At 41.1% G+C, this 21,079-nt stretch overlaps 1 protein-coding gene across 1 annotated transcript in view; it reads right to left on the reverse strand.

The window, feature by feature from the left end:
* Positions 1-21,079, reverse strand: part of LOC124775631 (brachyurin-like) — a 76,959-nt gene that overhangs the window by 22,467 nt on the left and 33,413 nt on the right. Inside the window, exon 2 of the mRNA XM_047250460.1 lies at positions 7,511-7,577. Coding sequence (XP_047106416.1) covers positions 7,511-7,577 — 67 coding nt within the window. The remainder of the gene's footprint in view (positions 1-7,510; positions 7,578-21,079) is intronic.

The raw sequence follows: 21,079 nt of genomic DNA on the forward strand, positions 1-21,079 counted from the left end.
ATTTCCACTCTGCAGCGGAGTGTGCTGTGATATGAAACTTCCTGACAGATTAAAACTGTGTGCCGGACCGAGACTCGAACTCGGGACCTTTTCCTTTCGCGGGTAAGTGCTCTACCAGCTGAGCTACCCAAGCACGACTCACCACCCGTCCTTACAGCTTCAATTCTGCCAGTACCCAGTCTCCTACCTTCCAAACTTCACAGGAGCTCTTCTGCGAACCTTGTAGAACTAGCACTCCTGAAAGAAAGGATATTGCGGAGACATAGCTTAGCCACAGCCTAGGGGATGTTTCCAGAATGAGATTTTCACTCTCCAGCGAACTGTGTGCTGATATGAAACTTTCCTGACAGATTAAAACTGTGTGCCTTTCTTCCAGGAGTGCAAGTTCAACAAGGTTCGCGGAAGAGCTTCTGTGAAGTTTGGAAGGTAGGAGACGAGGTACTGGCAGAATTGAAGCTGTGAGGACGGGTCGTGAGTCGTTCTTGGCTAGCTCAGACGGCTAGCCGGCACGGTAGCTCAGCGTGTTCGGTCAGAGGGTAGTGTGCCCTCTGTAACAAAAAAACTGAGTTTACAGATCAACAACGAACTTAAATGGATGTCTTACGATGTCCGCCCCGAGCAGATGCAACGAACGAAAGCGAACAAAATGAAAAAAAAAATAAAATAAAAGAAAGATGGTAGAGCACTTGCACGCGAAAGGCAAAAGTCCCGAGTTCGAGTCTCGGTCCGGCATACAGTTTTATTCTGTCAAGAAGTTTCAGGTTGCTGCAATGTAGTCGATGAAATTCTCCAAATAAATGACAATCAGTCGATTGCTCTGGGCTGCGATCGGAAGTCAACTTTTGGATGAAAATTGTTTAACTGCTGTTGAATTTAGACTGACTTCAAATTGCACATATTAAAATTCATAAATAACGAAGCTGAACCAGAAATTACTTTTGATTCTGTTTTATTCATAACTCGTACGAAACGAAACTTTGAGAAATAACGCTTTTCAACAACAAACATAAATGTAACCGAGATTCTAACTGGGAGAGAGCTAACAAAACCGATCTCGCTATGGTCGAAAACATCTACTTATACTACTAAAAACAAAACATAGAACAATGTAACACCTACATGTTATTCTGAAGCCTTTAGCTTCCTTGAAAAGTCTACAATATTTATTATATTAATAAACTTATAAATTTCAAAGAAAAATTGACGTAATAACTCATCTCATCATTATCATCATCATCATCATCATCATCATCATCAGCCAATTCAATCATTAAATGATGTGGCCTCTTCGAGTCGTGAATTCAGGTAGGCTTTCAGCAGTCTTCTCCAAGTGGGACGGTCTTGGGCAGTTCTCTGCCAGGTGTTACCAGCGATCTTCTTGATGTCTTTGTCCCATCTGTCTGGTGGTCTTCCTCTAGGCCTCCGGTGCTCTCTCGGACTCCACTCCAGTGCTTGCTTCATCCATCTGTTGTCTTTTCTTCTTGCGACGTGGCCAGCCCACTGCGATTTCAAGGGACCTACTTTCTCTAAGATGTCATTAACCTTCGTCACAGACCGGATGTCATCTGCCCTTTTCCTATCCTTTCTTGTATAGCCCAGCATTGATCTCTCCATGGCTCTCTGTGCTAAGTTTCCATTTTGTAAATGAGTTCAGTGTCCATGTCTCGCAGCCATACGTCATCACAGGAAGAATGCATTGATCAAATACTGCTTTCTTCAGATTTACTGGCGTTTTTGATCTGAATACTGTTGAATTCTTCCCAAATGCTTGCCAGCCAAGCTTGATGCGTCGATAGATTGCTGGCCTTATGTCTCCCTTCATATTTATAATCTGGCCAAGGTAGACATATTCACTGACCTCTTCTAGTAGACTGTCCTTGACTTTCACACCTCCAGCTGGGACCCATTTGTTGGACATTACTTTTGTTTTGGAAAGGTTCGTGTTCAAGCCAACCAGCTGACATTCCGATGCAAGATCTGTAACTAAGTTTTGGAGCTCTGCGAAGTCTTTGGCCAGAAAGGCAATATCATCAGCAAATCTCAAGTTGGTAAGCCTTCTTCCATTAATTCTAATTCCCTTACCTTCCCAGCTCAGCTTAGCCATTTCCAATACAGCAGAGAACAGTTTTGGGGAGATGGGATCGCCTTGCTTGACACCCCACATGATGCGAAATTCTTGAGTTGATTCGCCGATGTTAACATAAGCTGAAGAATTCTCGTAGATTTTCCTGAGCACTTCAATGTATGCTGCTCCAACTCCTTGCTCACTCAAAGCTTGGAGGACAGCTACATGGATAACGGAGTCAAATGCCTTTTCAAAGTCAACAAAGGCAATGCAGAGAGGCAGTTGGTATTCATTCGCTCTGCTTATCACTTCACTAACGGTCAGAATGGGCTCAATAGTGGTAAAATTGCTTCGAAATCCTGCTTTTCTACAGTTTTGGGGTGAGCCTAGGGTGGAACTAATTCGGTTTAACAAAATTTTTTTGAAAATTCTGTATAAAATTGAGAGCAAGCTGATAGGACGGTAGTTTTTAATATTGTGAATACTTCCTTTCTCGCGCATCAAAATAATCTTAGCCTTGTTCCACGACAGTGAGATTGGACCATAGTGCAGACAGGAAGTAACTACTTTTTCCAAGTGATTTATTGTTACCTCTCCTGCCAGTTTGAGGATGTCAACACTGATCTCATCATCACCCGGCACTGTTCCCTTCTTCATGCTATCTAAAGCACACTTGACTTCCGATGGGAGTATATCTGGAACACTAGGTACATCATTTAATTTAGATACACTCAAATTTTCCCTTGGATTGCTATACAAATTGCTATAAAAGTCTCTGATGAACTTCAAAACCTCCTCCTTTTCAGTGATTTGACTGTCATTTCCGTCGAGTGCGATAATCTGCTTTTTACCGATTGTGAGTTTGTGTTTGGCTGACTTTAAACTTGTCTTGTTTTCCAAGCTTGCTCGTATAAGGTGTCTTCAGTGAATTTCTATATGTCAGTTTTCATTTCTCTTCGCACTGCCTTACATAGTTCGGAATACGCTACCATGTCACGATCGGTTTGGATTTTCATTTCTCTCCTCTGTTGTAAAAGGGTTTCAGCTTTGGCACTGAATTTCTTTGATTGTTTATTTTTTTGGCAGAGCCCACCGACATCTTGTGCACTTGAAACAATCATTTCCGCCAAATCACCATCTTTAGTTACGTGGGACTTGCTTTGGAGGACTTCTTGGAAACTCGAGGAATGTTCTTCCAGGTTTTTGAGGTTGATTACCCTTCTCTTCCCTTTCATAAGTTTATTCCTTTCATTTCTTACATAACTCACCTGAAACACTCAAAATAAATATTTCAGTTACTATACTGTGAAAGAGTGGCTTCATCGTTGGCGACTAGATATTCACATAAAACAGCTCATCAGATGCGGGCATCACGGCAAATATTGTAAGTTATCATACTGTGACTTTAAGTGATCGACTTTATCTGTCGTCGTTGTTAAATACTGGAATTTCCAAACATGTGACGATGCTCATATATGATTAGCAAAATCGATAATAGCTAATCAAATTGAGTGTGACTAGTTGCTGTTTTATCTGAATTTTCATTAAAACGGTCGCTATGTCTCCGGTAGGCAATGCCTATGTTTTCTAAAAATAGTGTCTAGATCTTGTGTCTCTACATACAGCTGTCCTGCAGCCGCAGAACGAATTGGCGCAATTCACTTCCTCACTGTGTTGAGGTTTACTGACTGCAGAAAAAATTTTAGTTTGTACCGACCGCAGATACTTCAAGGGATTCGATGGTTTGCGTCCTTGTGCATTGGTCAAGTAATGATATATGCGTGCCGAAATACTCGTTTAGATCATCTGTCTGCCCACTCGTAGTTTATTATTTGGAGATTGCAACGAATAACTAATTAATATTTCATCATGATTAGATAAGCCAGTTGCAGAAATTCGATCTATGCGAATTATCCTGTTTGGAGACTTGGTTGCGAAAATATCGACAGAGATATGAGTGCCTGCAATATGATGAGTTAGCTCAAGTGTGAAGCAGTGTAAGGAACGTATATGCTTGAATTTTTAAACTGTGGGACTGCTGCTTATGAAACGTGTTCATATCTGCGGCTTCAATTATGTGTTGACAGGAAGGTTCAAGACTTGAGAGTGTGAATTCAAAGCTACAGAGCTGTTCGGATTTGGGTGGATTGTGTATTACACAGATAAGACACTTTTTATTGAACATGCTTGTCTGTGAAATATCGCTACGTGTGAATTATCTAACGGAATTAACTGTAAGTGTACATCTACAGCTATTACAAACTACTGAGAAATTCTTATCAGACGGTACTTCCCATTGTTCCTTTCAGTGAAATTCATGTATAGAGGACTGGAAGAATGATTGCTTAAATACATCTGCACGCTGAGTGATTAGCCTGACATTGTCTCTGGCGACCCTATGGGAGAAGCGAGTAGGGAGCTATAGTATATTTGTGGCTTCCTCACTTAATATTGTTCCTAGAAACTTTGTAAGTTGGCTTTCATTGGATAGTTGGCCTCTAATACTTTAGGTTTTCTGCATTTCCATAAGGCTGCCCCGTGGTGCCGCGGATAGAAATAGAAACGGAACTTACTTTGTGGACGACCCTCGTAAAAACCAGAAATATCACATTCATTGGCTTAAGACAGCAGCCAGATTACATTCAGCATACGTCAGAATAAACCCACAAATGTATTCGCTCACTGGTAAAGGCTCTTGTCAACATAAAATTATAACAATATTTGCATAACTTAAGTATTCACAGCGCCAGAGCCGAAGGCCAATTGTTTAAAGGTACAGGCTCAAGCGACCAGGAAAAAATGGGCTGCAGACGGTGCTAAATACATGCGCGTAAGAACTATGCCTTGCTTGTGTTAAATAACAGCATTTTACATTAAAGTCAGAATGAGATTTCCTCTACAAGATTATTAAAATGCGATAAATTTATAGGTATAAATTACGTATAAAGTTTCTAATACATCCGCTGACAGATTTGTACTGTACTTAAACTAAGGGACACAATTCACTATGCTTCTATTAGCGGTAATGGTTTGCAAATTTCAGCCTTCGTAACCAATGAACAGCAGTCAGTATGGGTGCATGAACGAAACAGCCATACCCAACAACGTTTGCTGAACGTGCGTTGATGACATTGTTGGTAGCCCCTTGGTTCAGCTGAGTAGTCAGTTGCTCAACAGTCGCACGCCTGCTCGCCCGTACACATCCCCGCAGCCGTCGTTCACCCTCGTTATACAGGGTGGTCCATTGATCGTGACCGGGCCAAATATCTCACGAAATAAGCGTCAAACGAAAAAACTACAAAGAACGAAACTCGTCTAGCTTGAAGGGGGAAACCAGAAGGCGCTATCGTTGGCCTGCTAGATGGCGCTGCCATAGAACAAACGGATATCAACTGCGTTTTCTTAAATAGGAACCCCCATATTTTATTGCATACTCGTGTAGTACGTAAAGAAATATGAATGTTTTAGTTGGACCACTTTTTTCGCTTTGTGATAGATGGCGCTTTAATAGTCACGAACATATGGCTCACAATTTTAGACGAACAGTTGGTAACAGGTAGGTTTTTTAAATTATAATACAGAACGTAGTACGTTTGAACATTTTATTTCAGTTGTTCCAACGTGATAAATGTACCTTTGTGAACTTATCATTTCTGAGAACCCATGCTGTTACAGCGTGATTACCTGTAAATACCACATCAATGCAATAAATGCTCGAAATGATATCCATCAAACTCAATGCATTTGGCAATACGTGTAACGACATTCCTCTCAACAGCGAGTAGTTCGCCTTCCGTAATGTTCGCACAGGCATTGACAATGCGCTGAAGCATGTTGTTAGGCGTTGTCGGTGGATCACGATAGCAAATATCCTTCAACTTTCCGCACAGAAAGAAACCCGGGGACGTCAGACCCGGCGAACGCGCTGGCCATGGTATGGTGCTTCGACGACCAATCCACCTGTCATAAAGTATGCTATTCAATACTGCTTCAACCGCACGCGAACTGTACACCAGACATCCATCATGTTAGAAGTACATCGCCATTCTGTCATGCAGTGAAACATCTTGTAGTTACATCGGTAGAACATTGCGTTGGAAATCAGCATACATAGCACCTTTTAGATTGCATCGATAAAATGGGGGTCAATTATCCTTCCTCCCATAATGCCGCACCATACATTAATCCGCCAAGGCCGCTGATGTTCCACTTGTCGCAGTCATCGTGGATTTTTCGTTGCCTAATAGTGCATATTATGCCGGTTTACGTTATCGCTCTTGGTGAATGACGCTTCGCGCTAAATAGAACGCGTGCAAAAAATCTGTCATCGTCCTTTAATTTCTCTTGCGCCCAGTGGCAGAACTGTACACGACGTTCAAAGTCGTCGCCATGCAATTCCTGGTGCATAGAAATATGGTACGGGTGCAATCGATGTTGATGTTGCATTCCCAACACCGACGTTTTTGAGATTCCCGATTCTCGCGCAAATTTGTCTGATATTGTGTGCGGATTAGCCTCGACAGCAGCTAAAACACCTACTTGGGCGTCATCATTTGTGGCAGGTCGTGGTTGACGTTTCATATGTGGCTGAACACTTCCTGTTTCCTTAAATAACGTACCTATCCGGCGAACGGTCCAGACACTTGGATGCTGTCGTCCAGGATACCGAGCAGCATACAAAGCACAAGCCCGTTGGGCATTTCGATCACAATTCTGCAATTGGTAAACGGTCCATTTTAACACGGGTAATGTATCACGATGCAAATACCGTCATCACTGGCGGAATGTTACGTGATACCACGTACTTATACGTTTATGACTATTACAGCGCCAGCTATCACAATGCGAAAAAAGTGGTCCAACTAAAACAATCATATTTCTTTACGTACCACTCGAATATATGATAAAAAATGGGGGTTCCTATTTTAAAAAACGCAGTTGATATCCGTTTGACCTATGGCAGCACCATCTAGCGGGCCAACCATAGTGCCATCTTGTTTCCCCCTACAAGCTAGACGAGTTTCATTCTTTGTAGTTTTTTCGTTTGATGCCTATTTCGTGAGATATTTGGCCCGGCCACAATCAATGGACCACCGTGTATATGGCCCGTGGTGCTCCACAGTCGCCTCGCAGCCGTTTTTAGATAGCGCCAGTTTCCCATGCACAGTAATCTTCAACCACGGTGGCATGCAAAAAGTTTATAGATTTAGCGATTCGGTAATATTTCCACCCTTGAGCTGAAATCTAGTCCTTCTGGACGTCAGATGAATCACTTCGTTCCCGCAGTACGACAACGACTGCACTATTTTCTGCGTCACCTCTACACGCTTTATATACCCTCTAATGCTAATCCTGCCACCTGCTCTCTGTGAGTGACAATTGCACGTTAACGTCGAACATAGCGGTGATCACATTAATGAGACTGGACTGTGCAGAAATACTTACGCACTAGTGGCAATGTCTTCACCATAGGTGTAACACTGAGCAGTGGCGTCGCATTCTGTGGCAGCGCCTGTAAACAAACAAATGTAACGCATTTTTGTTGAAAATACATAATTTCGAAATAGTTACGTCGCTTATTAAAACTGAACTAGAATCGAGGGGTTGCCATATTCAGCAGAACATTATTTTACAATATATTGTGAGTTATGTGTATTTCCACTGTATAACGTCATAAGGAATCAGAATGAATGAAATCAAAGCAGTGACCACTAAACGGTGATGTGCTCTATTCACTGTATACCCAGATAAATCTTCAAAGGATCGGAAAATCAACACAAACACGCGGGAAAGTAACATAACTGACGCTAATACCTGTACTGAAGCTGTCATGAAATAATTACAACAGATCTACTGTACAAAACATTTTCTCCGTGATGTTTGTTCATAATTGTCATGAAATGGATTAACCGATAATAAAGTAGGAGGGGCTGCGATGTAAGCGCTTCAGCTAATGAGGGACAAATAGAATCTGTGGAAACATTAGGAATTTTATCGGGGTAAAGAATTTAATATGTTTCATTAGGACATGTAATTAACAACATCCAGCAGGAGTAAAGTATCTATTAATCAAATGTTCTGTTTTGAGAATTTTGACAACAGATGAAATGGTTGTACAGAAACCATATGGCAGTTATAAGAGTCGAGGGGTATGAAAGGGAAGCAGTGGTTGGGAAGGGAGTGAGACAGGGTTGTAGCCTCTCCCCGATGTTATTCAATCTGTATATTGAGCAAGCAATAAAGGAAACAAAAGAAAAGTTCGGAGTAGGTGTTAAAATCCATGGAGAAGAAATAAAAACTTTGAGGTTCGCCGATGACATTGTAATTCTGTCAGAGACAGCAAAGGACTTGCAAGAGCAGTTGAACGGAATGGACAGTGTCTTGAAAGGAGGGTATAAGATGAACATCAACAAAAGCAAAACAAGGATAATGGAATGTAGTCGAATTAAGTCGGGTGATGCTGAGGGAATTAGATTAGGAAATGAGACACTTAAAGTAGTAAAGGCGTTTTGCTATTTGGGGAGCAAAATAACTGACGATGGTCGAAGTAGAGAGGATATAAAATGTAGACTGGCAATGGCAAGGAAAGCGTTTCTGAAGAAGAGAAATTTGTTAACATCGAGTATAGCTTTAAATGTCAGGAAGTCGTTTCTGAAAGTAGTTGTATGGAGTGTAGCCATGTATGGAAGTGAAACATGGGCGATAAATAGTTTGGTCAAGAAGAGAATAGAAGCTTTCGAAATGTGGTGCTACAGAAGAATGCTGAAGATTAGATGGGTAGATCACATAACTAATAATGAGGTATTGAATAGAATTGGGGAGAAGAGAAGTTTGTGGCACAACTTGACTAGAAGGGATCGGTTGGTAGGACATGTTCTGAGGCACCAAGGGATCAGCAATTTAGTACTGGACGGCAGCGTGGAGGGTACAAATCGTAGAGGGAGACCAAGAGATGAATACACTAAGCAGATTCAGAAGGATGTAGGCTGCAGTAGGTACTGGGAGGTGATGAAGCTTGCACAGGATAGAGTAGCATGAAGAGCTGCATCAAACCAGTCTCAGGACTGAAGACCACAACAACAACAACAACATGAAATGGTTTGTATTATAAAAGTTAGTGAGTGTGCAAGTAAAGTTTTTAAGGTCTTATTCAGCTCTCGTATTAGTGATGTACTTCTTAAGTTCTTGAACTACGTGAACACACATTCAGAATTTTTTTTTTTTTCAACTGAACACATCGTATATGCACATAATTCACTGCTTAGGAAGAGTGGAATTTAATAATAAAATAAATACAGAAATGTTTACGTTGTGAGAAATTATTGAAAATGCTAAAAATTGTACCACATTCACGAAATTTGTGTAATGGTGACAATTACAAATCTTACATGTCGCCGTAACATCCGCACAATGTTGATACAACTTATCCTAGGACACTATAAAGTCTGTGTGCGAAGTGGCATAATGTTTCGTTGCTCTCGTCAAATAATATGGTCAGTTAGTATTTAGAATGTGTGTAATTTGAGAAATCCGCCCGGCGGATTTGTGTCGTGGTCCGGTATCCACTGGGAAGCTGATCAAGTGTTTCAACCACTGCCCATAACGTCTGATGCAAATTCGCTATTTCGGTTGGTTTAACGTGATAAATGCATTCATTGACTCTCGCCTCAGATTAGTCTACACAAGGGTGAAAATCACCACTGAATGAGTCGGCTTGTTTCCCGTACTCCTAAGATATATATTAAAGTGACTGCATCCATTTTACCTTAACCGCAACCGCTGCGGCAAACAGCAATACAGCCAACACGTTCATTGTGGTCTTCTGGCGGCAGCTGTCGAAATCGGACACTCCGCTCCTTCTTATACTCGGAAATGTGCACACGTATTGATCTCACAGTTATCAAATTCAGTTTCAGAATTTACGATAAAGCTAAAAAGGGCACCTTGAAACACTCATTACGGTTACGGCGCCATTTGATATCTGTAAAACTGAGAAGGTAAAGTTCATTTAGAAGTAATGAGACATGATATCTGATCGAAAGACCATCAAGGAGAGAGTAATGGTTTGGCATACAGTCAAAGACACGTTGTCTGAGATGGATTCCTCGCAATTGAAAGAAATGTGAATAATCTTAATCGAGGTGGCCTGACGTGGATTTGAAACTGGTTCCTTCTGAATACAATAATAATGCCTTAGTCATTGAATCACTTCACCGGTCCCATTATCAAACCATACATACTGCCTGACGAAAACCTTGGAGCACTCAGAAGGGGAGGAGGAAACAATGAAACTTCATGGGTTGAGAGAATATGCGATATTATTTCAGTGATTACAAACTCAAACGAAATGTATAAAGAACTTATCAGTATAAGCCCAGTTATCAATATGCCGTTGCACCGCCTCTGGACTGGATGCATACACTGGTTCGGTTGGGAAATGTCATAAAGATGTCTTATTATTACTGGTCCTTGATATTCTGTGTACTGGCAATGGGACGGAGTTGACTTTGCACTGATCCTAGACATGTTCTGCGAGGTACAGATCTGAGAATCTTTCTGACCACGGGAGCGTCAGAACATCACGAAGACAGGAGCATTAGCCAATTGATAAATTGAGCAACGATATTGTCACACATGGGGAACACATGAGGATGCAGCATATTCGTAACGTACTGTTGTGCCATCAGTACTTTCTCAGTCACTACCATCCCAAATTTCCCACACCATGACGCAGCTGTAACACCGTTGCGCCTCTTCAAATTATTGGAAGAACGGGACCTTCCCTGATGGTCATCAAGGCTGGGGTAAAATCGCGATTCATAACTGAAAACAGTGCGACGACATTCATCAGTATCCCATGCCTCCTGATCACGGCACCACATCAAATATAGCCATTGGTGTTGTGGTATTAACGGCAGCCTATACGTGAGACAGTACTTCCCCTTTCAGTTGCTGCTAGCGTCCGACCAATAGTATGGAATGACACATAATGTTGCAGTGAGTCCATTACTTGTTCTTGGATAGCAGGGGCAAATGGGAACTGGTTAATATGTGCTTGGTGAAAAATACGGCGATCCTTCCTCACGGTGGCCAGTCGTGATAACACAGAACCTAAGCGACGGGCATGCCTGCTCTCGAGTTCCCATGTAAGCCAGCAGTGGGCTTTGTCACATCCTAATACCCCATAGATACGGTTATTGCACAATTTGACCAGCTGTCCAAGTTGAGACCAACAATGAGGTCCCTTTCAGACATTGTCAGGTGCTGATAACGCTGTCCCACACGTGTACCCAACACCTCCGTGTCTTTCACAGTGATCACCCAACATCCGACGCTGTTCACGCTCCTTACAACGGAACCTCTCCATCGCACTCCACTCAGATTTCATTATAAGTTGGCACAATGAATAGGCCGTGAAAAACTGAACACAGATCAATCGAGAAAACAGGAAGAAGTTGTGTGGAACTATGAAAAAAAATAAGCAAAATATACAAACTGAGTCGCCGATGCGCAAGATAGGCAACATCAAGGAAAATGTGAGCTCAGGTGCGCCGTGGTCCCATGGTCAGCGTGAGCAGCTGCGGAACGAGGTCTTCCCTCGGGTGAAAAGTTTACTTTCTTTATTTTCGCAAAGTTATGATCTGTCCGTTCGTTTATTGACGTCTCTGTTCCCTGTAATAAGCTTAGTGTCTGTGTTTTGCGACCGCACCGCAAAACCGTGCGATTAGTAGACGAAAGGACGTGCCTCTCCAATGGGAACCGAAAACATTTGATCGTAAGGTCATAGGTCAACCGATTCCTCCACAGGAAAACACGTCTGATATATTCTATACGACACTGGTGACGGCATGTGCGTCACATGACAGGAATATGTTGTCGACCCACCTAACTTGTACACTTGGCGGATGGATAAAAAGATTCTTCTACCTTGCCCGATTTAGGTTTTCTTGTGGGTGTGATAATCATAAATTGAATAAATTAAACTTTTCACTCGATGGAAGATTTGAACCAAGGACCTCTCTTTCCGCAGCTGCTCACGCTAACCACAAGACCACGACGCTCATGAGCCCACATTGTCCTTTATGTTGCCTATCTTGCGCATGGACTATTCAGTTTGTTTATTTTGCTTCTTTTTTTCATAGTTCCAAATAACTTCTTCCTGTTTTCTCGATTGATCTGTGTTCAGTTTTTCAAGGCCTATCCACTGTGCCAACTTATAACTAAATCTGAGTGGGGTGCGATCGGGAGGTCGCCTTGTTAGATGCCCTACCAGGCTTGGTTGCAACACTAAAAACGAATAACACTAAAACACTCTGATGGGCATTTTACCTGTCACAGAGAGCTGCAACTCTAATCATTTACATATCCACCTATTGTGTGTACGTGTACGAAGTACCGCTGACAGGCTGCAGTAATGATGTTTTTTAAATAGCTGTTAGTCTTTCCACCGCTTTTCATTACAAAAAATTTCTTTCCAAGTCACAGCTAAATTCAGCAAAACTACGTAACGTTTGATACTTCTGCAAATCCAATCTAGTCTAATCTGAACGAAGTATGTCTCGCATTGCGGTATCTGGTTTGCTGCTGGTTCCCACCAGCGGTTCACAGGATTCAGCAAACACATCCGCTGCCTTCCTCTAACATCACACTGCTCATCTATTATGAGGAGTAGCTGTCCACCAATCACCACAGATCAACGCTCAGTGTCAACGTGTTCTACTAAATCTCTATAAGAGTCTTCAAATTTTCTGTTTCGTAAGATTTTCTGCACGTAAATTGTATCTCTGACACCTGTTCTCCGAATTTTTGCAACCGTATATTGAGAAACATCGCGATATATTTAACTGCACTTCTCTTGCTCTAACCGCTGCTCCACTTGGTTCAATTTGAAGTGTTTTCTCTTATTTTTTTCTTTAGCGTCTTCTTTTTCAACTGCTGTTCGTAATCATACAGTATAGGTGGACAATTTATTCATAAAAATTGAATGTTAAAAGTTATTACTTCTCAATGGTCAAAAGAACATTTTTATAACTGTACTAAATGAGTCGAAGTTTCCAGAAACGGTGGAAAATGTTAAATTAATTTCAGATATCAAAACAGTAGAGGCTAATTATTTTGCCATTGACCTAGTCTTTTGTTGGAGGGAGATTGTGCTGTCAACATGTAAGTTAGGACCCATTGTAATTTTCTGGCTTAATAATTAAATATTTCACTATAATACGCCGATTTCACTATTTAAGGATAACTACCACCCTGTCTCCTTTGTTTTTTTTTTTTTTTTCTCGTTTGTGGTCTTCACTCCTGAGACTGGTCGATGCAGCTCTCCATGCTACTCTATCCCGTGCAAGCTTCTTCATCTCCCAGTACCTACTGCAACCTGCATCCTTCTGTATCTGTTTAGTGTACTCATCTCTTGGTGTCCCTCTACAATTTTTACTCTCCGCGCTGCCCTCCAATACTAAATTGGTGATCCCTTGATGCCTCAGAACATGTCCTACCAACCGATCCCTTCTTCTAGTCAAGTTGTGCCACAGACTTCTCTTCTCCCCAATCCTATTCAGTACCTCCTCATTACTTATATGATCTACCCATCTAATCTTCAGCATTCTTCTGTAGCACCACATATCGAAAGCTTCTATTCTCTTCTTGTCCAAACTAGTTATCGTCCATGTTTCAGTTCCATACATGGCTACACTCCATACAAATACTTTCGGAAACGACTTCCTGACACTTAAATCTATACTTAATGTTAACAAATTTCTCTTCTTCAGAAACGCTTTCCTTGCCATTGACAGTCTACATTTTATATCCTCTCTACTTCGACCATCATCAGTTATTTTGCTCCCCAAGTAGCACCCGACTTAATTCGACTACATTCCATTATCCTCGTTTTGCTTTTGTTGATGTTTACAATGTCATCGGCGAACCTCAAAGTTTTTATTTCTTCTCCATGGATTTTAATACCTACTCCAAATTTTTCTTTTGTTTCCTTTACTGCTTGCTCAATATACAGATTGAATAACATCGGGGAGAGGCTACAAACCTGTCTCATTCCCTTCCCAACCAGTGCTTCCCTTTCATGTCCCTCGACTCTTATAACTGCCATCTGGTTTCTGTACAAATTGTAAATAGCCTTTCGCTCGCTGTATTTTACCCCTGCCATCTTCAGAATTTGGAAGAGAGTATTCCAGTCAACATTGTCAAAAGCTTTCTCTAAGTGTACAAATGTCAACGTAGGTTTGCCTTTCCTTAATCTAGCTTCTAAGATAAGTCGTAGGGTCAGTATTTCCTCGCGTGTTCAATATTTCTACGGAATCCAAACTGATCTTCCCGGAGCTCGGCTTCTACCAGTTTTTCCATTCGTCTGCAAAGAATTCGCATTAGTGATTTGCAGCCGTGACTTATTAAACTGATTGTTCGGTAATTTTCACATCTGTCAGCACCTGCTTCCTTTGGGACTGGAATTATTACATTCTTCTTGAAGTCTGAGGGTATTTCGCCTGTCTCATACATCTTGCTCACCAGATGGTAGAGTTTTGTTAGGACTGGCTCTCCCAAGGCCGTCAGTAGTTCTAATGGAATGTTGTCTACTCCCGGGGCCTTGTGTCCTGTCTCCTTATAATATACATAATCTGAACTGTATTTTTAACGTTTTTCAGCGGTCAAATAGTAGGGGTTGAATGACATCAGTCGATCCAACTTAAGCGCACTTCACCATGACTATACGGTTTCATACCTACCTAGCAAATATGTTTTCAGACGCTGTAGTACGGAAACTGTACGTATCAATTCAAAATACTGTCTACACAGCCGGCCGGGGTGGCCGAGCGGTTCTAGGTGCCACAGTCTGGAACCGCCCGACCACTGTGGTCGCAGGTTCGAATCCTGCCTCGGGCACGGATGTGTGTGATGTCCATAGGTTAGTTAGGTTTAAGTAGTTCTAAGTTCTGGGGGACTGATGACCTCAGAACTTACGTCCCATAGTGCTCAGAGCCATTTTTGAACAGTTTACACTGTCCTCACTATAAGTCCTAGAAGTTTGTTTTTTAGAGCACCCTGTATATTTTGCTTTTTTTCTGTTTCATGTATGAGGTCTGTTCAAAAAATACCGGAACCTCGTCCACAAAATTTTTCGATGCTTACATTTTGTTATTGCGCGTGGTCTACGAGGTGAACAGCCTACGCGAGGTGAGGCTCTAGGCACACGACATTTAGCACAGCACTTCGTTGTTGGTCTTCCACTCTTATTGTTCCCTCTTGGTTTTTATACATATTGTATATTACCTATCCTTCCCTATAGCTTACCCCTATTTTTCTGAGAATGTCGAACATCTTGCACCACTTTATCTTGTCGAACGCTTTTCCAGGTCGACAAGTCCTTTGAATGCCTCTTTTATTTTTCTTCATACATGCTTCCATTACCAATTGCAAAGTCAGAACTCCATGTCTGGTGCCGTAACCTTTCCTAAGGTCACAATTGATCGTTATATAACAGATCCTCAATTTTCTTTTCCGTACTTCTGTATATTATTCTTGTCATCAACCTGGTTGCATGAGATGCTGAGCTGATTGTGCGATATTCTCTCATTTGTCGGCTCTTGCAGTCTTCAGAATTGTGTGAATGACGTTTTTCGAAAAGTCTGATAGTATATCTCCAATCTCCTACATTCTACACACCAATGTGAGCAGTTGTTTTGTTGCCACTTCCCCAATAATTTTAGAAATTCGGATGAAATGTTATCCATCCCTTCTGCTTTGTTTCATCGTAAGCCTTCCAAAGTTCTTTTAAACTCTGATTCTAATACTGGATTCCTTGTCTCTTCCTTATCGATTGCTGATTCGCCTTCCATCACATCATCAGACAAGTCATCCCTCTTATAGACGCCTTCAGCGTACTCATTCCAACTATCCAGTATCTCCTCTGCATTTAGAAGTGGAATTCCCAATGTTACCACCCTTGGTTTTAATTTTACCGAAGGTTGTTTTGACTATTTTACATGCAGAGTCAGTCCGTCCGAAAATCATTTCTTTTTCAATTTTTTCACAGTTTTCATGTAGCCATTTCGCCTTAGCTTCTAGGTGCTTCCTATTCATTTCATTCATAAGTGACTTTTATTACTGTATTTCTGAATTTGGCTGAACATTTTTGTACTTCCTCCTTTCGGCGATCAACTGAAGTATTTCTTCCGTTGCATGTTGTGTGTCCGCAGTTATCTTCTTTGTACCTACGTTTTTCTTTCCAGTATCTGTGATAGCCCTTTTCAGATATACCCATTCCTCTTCAACTGAACTGGTTACTGTGGTATTCCTTATCACGGTATCCACATATTAGCAAAATTCAAATGTGTCTCATCTTTCCTCAGTACTTCAATATCCCCAATCTTTCCTCACTGATAGTTCCGTACAATCCTCTTAAACTTTGGTCTAGCCTGCAGCATTACTAAATTGTGAGCTGTGTGTACATCCGCTCTTGGGCACTCTTTGCAATGCAATATCTTATTGTGGAAACTCTGTCTGACTAAGATATAATCCAGCTGGTATCTTCCCATGTTTCCGGGCCTTTTCCAAGTATATCTCATTCCCTTGTGATTTTTGAACGCAGTATTCGCTATCGCTAGCTGAAATTTGTTACAGAACACAATTATTGCTTGTCCTCGCACCCTTCTACTACCAAGTCCAAATTTTACCAAGCTCGGATTTTCCCATAACCTTTTCTTCTACTTCTTCGACTAAAACCGCATTCCACTCCTCCCCTTATTAATTGATTTTCACTTCCTTTTACGTAGTGAATTACCCATTTAGTATCCTCATATTCTTCCTTTATCTCTTCATCTTGTGCTTTGACGTCGGCATGTATAGCTGAACTATTACTGTCGGCGACTGTTTGCTGTCGATTTTGATGAGGACCACCCTATTGCTGGACTGTTAACTCTAACTCACTTTCTGTCCTACTTTCCTGTTTATAATGAATCCCACTGCCGTTACAACATTTTCTGTCGCTGTTGAAATTACCCTATAGTCGTCGTCTGACCAGAAATACTTGTGAAACTTCCTGGCAGATTAAAACTGTGTGCCGGACCGAGACTCGAACTCGAGACCTTTGCCTTTCGCGGGCAAGTGCTCTACTCAGATGGTACAGCACTTACCCACGAAAGGCAAAGGTTCCGAGTTCGAGTCTTGGGCCGGCACACAGTTTTAATCTCCAAGGAAGTTTCATATCAGCGCACAGTCCGCTGCAAAGTGAAAATCTCATTCCAGAAATACTTGGGTTCTTTTCATTTCACTTCACTGACCACCAGTGTATCTAGATAGAGCGTTAGCATTTCGCTTTTCAGATTTTCTAGTTTGCCTACGTTTTTTCTAACTTCCGACATCTATCAGATTACTAGAGATTATAGGCGACTATAGAGTCACTGGCGCATTCAATCGTAACACTATAACGAGCACCTTTTGCCACCAGAAAGCCAGTACGCTGCGTATCCTACCAGACTGTGGAACGAAAGGTCGGACGCTTCCTTTCTCCTGCTTCTCTGTCATCGGGATATTATGAATTTTGCCATGTAAGTTTAGAGTATACCCGTCTGGATTCTACTGTTGTAAGTCAGTCACTCCATATATAAACCCTGATTTGTTGTTCCTCTAGTGAGTATTGGAAGCCCAATTTGTTTAAACAGTTTTCTTTTAAGGGACCAATTTGTGAGTGTGATACTGCAGGCTTTTAGGTGTTTAAAGGTATCCTCACTCATTTATTATTAAGACTCCCACGATTTTATTCTATGAAGCAGTTACAGCAAATATTTTGCCCTTTAATGTCTCTATCGTTTGGCTATCAAGAAACCCCTTTAGATATTTTCTATATTTATAAGTTTTTTTTTTCAGGAGACGGTCAACAGCATCGATATTTTTGAATAAATGCATGATAGATTGGACTGTCTTACAATATATTTATTCATACCCGGTTTCGAACATGGACCGTCTTCACAACGAAATAAATTTATTATGACAATTTCACATGTCATACATATAACTTAATCAGAAAAGTATACGCCATTGCTGACTTGAAAATGTCATGAAATGATACTTAACGCCATATTACCGACTTGAGCAAGCAGAAAAATTGGAAACATCAAACCATGTGACAGTAGTGACTTGTGTGTCAAACATCTGGGTGTTGTTCTGCCAGTGTAATAGAACTGTACACTTACTGATATTGCACGTTTCCATGTTTTAAATGTTTTCTGCTTGCTTAAGCAGGAATTATGGCATTAAGTGCCATTTTATGATATTTTCAAGTCAGCAATGGCGTATACTTTTCTGGTGAAATAGCAAGTATGACATGTGTAGTTCTTACAATAGATATTATTCCATTGTGAAGATGGTCCGTGATCGAAACTGTTAGTGAATGAATATACTGTAAGGCAGTAGAGTGTGTATCATACAGATCTCCAAGTTTTATATTTATGTTATGTTCCCCTTGGAACTGAAAGATTATATCGGGTCTGTCTGGCAATCTAAGTTTTCCATTGTGCTACTTTTCATGGTTTTCGTTTGTTGGGTATTTCGTTTTGCTGCCATGTCTATAAGTACAACATTTCTTTCCGTGGTATCTGTTCTGTTTGTTTTTATTTTCAATATTTGATGTGGATTGTTACACCCGAAATTCTCAATGATCTCTCTGTAATTAATGCTGCACTGTTCTGCAGGTGAATCTTTTCCCATTCTTTTTCAAGGCGTAACTAGTAAGTATTAAAAATATGCGTATGTTTTTAATTTTTACTTACGCTGCGGTTTACGGAATGCTTTATTTCTGCAGTTCTTCATAGAGCTTTCCACCTCTGTGTTCGTTTCTACTTGCGTGCTTGTCTTCACTAGTGTTACTCTATCGGGTATCCAAATTTCAATAATCTTCAGCACGCCACAGTCTTTTTTTGTATCAAATCTGTGTCGTCCTAGCGTGTCTCTGTCATGTTTCCAACGTAGACAATCATGTCCGAAGGCGGTGGCCACTTCTGAATTCAGAGTTTGCTGTGGTTACCCACTGATACTCACTAAGTACACATAAAAATCTTAAACTGTGTGTACTATGCTGTTTCACTCCGGTCGTCTGTCGTTACAAATCGATGTAAAATCTGTACTTGTTATTTTAAACTAAGATTTTCTGTGTTTTATTTTCCTTATTATAAAGTGCAAGTTTCATTTCATGTTTATCCCATTTTAACTAATGATTCTTCTGCTATCGAGTGCACCTGTACAACCGATGTCAGTGTTTTCTTTTTTCTTTTCTTTTTTTTTTCAAATCTTGAACTAGCTCTAGTTGACTCTGTCTTACACATAACTTGTATCTTGCAGCCAACACATGTTACCAGTTGGAAACATCCAGTTTTCGAGGTCGTTTTAGAGGAGTGTTTCCCCAGTGACAGAACTACGAGAACGTGCCTCCCCCCCCCCCCCCCTCCACCCTCTCTTCCACCACTTGCATTTTGCAGTGCTGTGCCTTAGGGCAGAGGCGCACTAGTGGCTCCTTGGTTGCGATCAGACAGTTCTGGTGGTTGGTATTTCCTATTAAGTAGCAATGTTTGGAACTGTACTTACTGGTTGCGTAGACACTGTTTATAAGCTACAGGCACAGTGACAAAAATGTAAATAAAATAGCTAACATATGTACATATTCCAGGCCACTGATGATGCCTTGCAGAAAATAAAGGCGAAACGCGTATGGCACTAAAATTGTGTTTTATTCAGTTGCTGTCAGACGGTCCATAAGTGAAACTTATCAATATATCGTAGTATTACGCGCAACTGAGGAGGACAGGACCACAAAAGTAGAAGATGACAATCTATTGGTTATGATCTGTAGATTAAAACTGAAGAAACTGCAAAAAGGTGGAAATTTAAGAAGATGGGACCTGGATAAACTGAAAGAACCAGAGGTTGTACAGAGTCTCAGGGAGAGCATAAGGGAACAATTGACAGGAATGGGGGAAAGAAATACAGTAGAAAAAGAATGGGTAGCATTTGTAGACTTAGAGAAAGCTTTTGACAATGTTGACTGGAATACTCTCTTTCAAATTCTGAAGGTGGCTGGGGTAAAATACAGGGAGCGAAAGGCTATTTACAATTTGTACAGAAACCAGTAACAGTCGAGGGACACGAAAGGGAAGCAGTGGTTGGGAAGGGAGTGAGACAGGGTTGTAGCCTCTCCCCGATGTTATTCAATCTGTATATTGAGCAAGCAGTGAAGGAAACAAAAGAAAAATTCGGAGTAGGTATTAAAATCCATGGAGAAGAAATAAAAACTTTGAGGTTCACCGATGACATTGTAATTCTGTCAGAGACAGCAACGGACTTGGAAGAGCAGTTGAACGGAATGGATAGTGTCTTGAAAGGAGGGTATAAGATGAACATCAACAAAAGCAAAACGGGGATAATGGAATGTAGTCGAATTAAATCGGGCGATGCTGAGGGAATTAGATTAGGAAATGAGACACTGAAAGTAGTAAAGGAGTTTTGCTATTTTGGGAGCAAAATAACTGATGATGGTCGAAGTAGAGAGGATATAAAATGTAGACTGACAATGGCAAGGAAGGCATTTCTGAAGAAGAGAAATTTGTTAACAACGAGTACAGATTTAAGTGTCAGGAAGTCGCTTCCGAAAGTATTTGTATGGAGTGTAGCCATGTATGGAAGTGAAACATGGACGATAAATAGTTTGGACAAGAAGACAATAGAAGCTTTTGAGATGTGGTGCTACAGAAGAATGCTGAAGATTAGATGGGTAGATCACGTAACTAATGAGGAGGTACTGAATAGGATTGGGGAGAAGAGAAGTTTGTGGCACAACTTGACTAGAAGAAGGGATCGGTTGGTAGGACATGTTCTGAGGCATCAAGGGATCACCAATTTAGTATTGGAGGGCAGCGTGGAGGGTAAAAATCGTAGAGGGAGACCAAGAGATGAATACACTAAGCAGATTCAGAAGGATGTAGGCTGTAGTAGGTACTGGGAGATGAAGAA

Source organism: Schistocerca piceifrons, chromosome 2, assembly GCF_021461385.2.
Source record: "Schistocerca piceifrons isolate TAMUIC-IGC-003096 chromosome 2, iqSchPice1.1, whole genome shotgun sequence".
In the NCBI taxonomy this organism is placed as follows: domain Eukaryota; kingdom Metazoa; phylum Arthropoda; class Insecta; order Orthoptera; family Acrididae; genus Schistocerca; species Schistocerca piceifrons.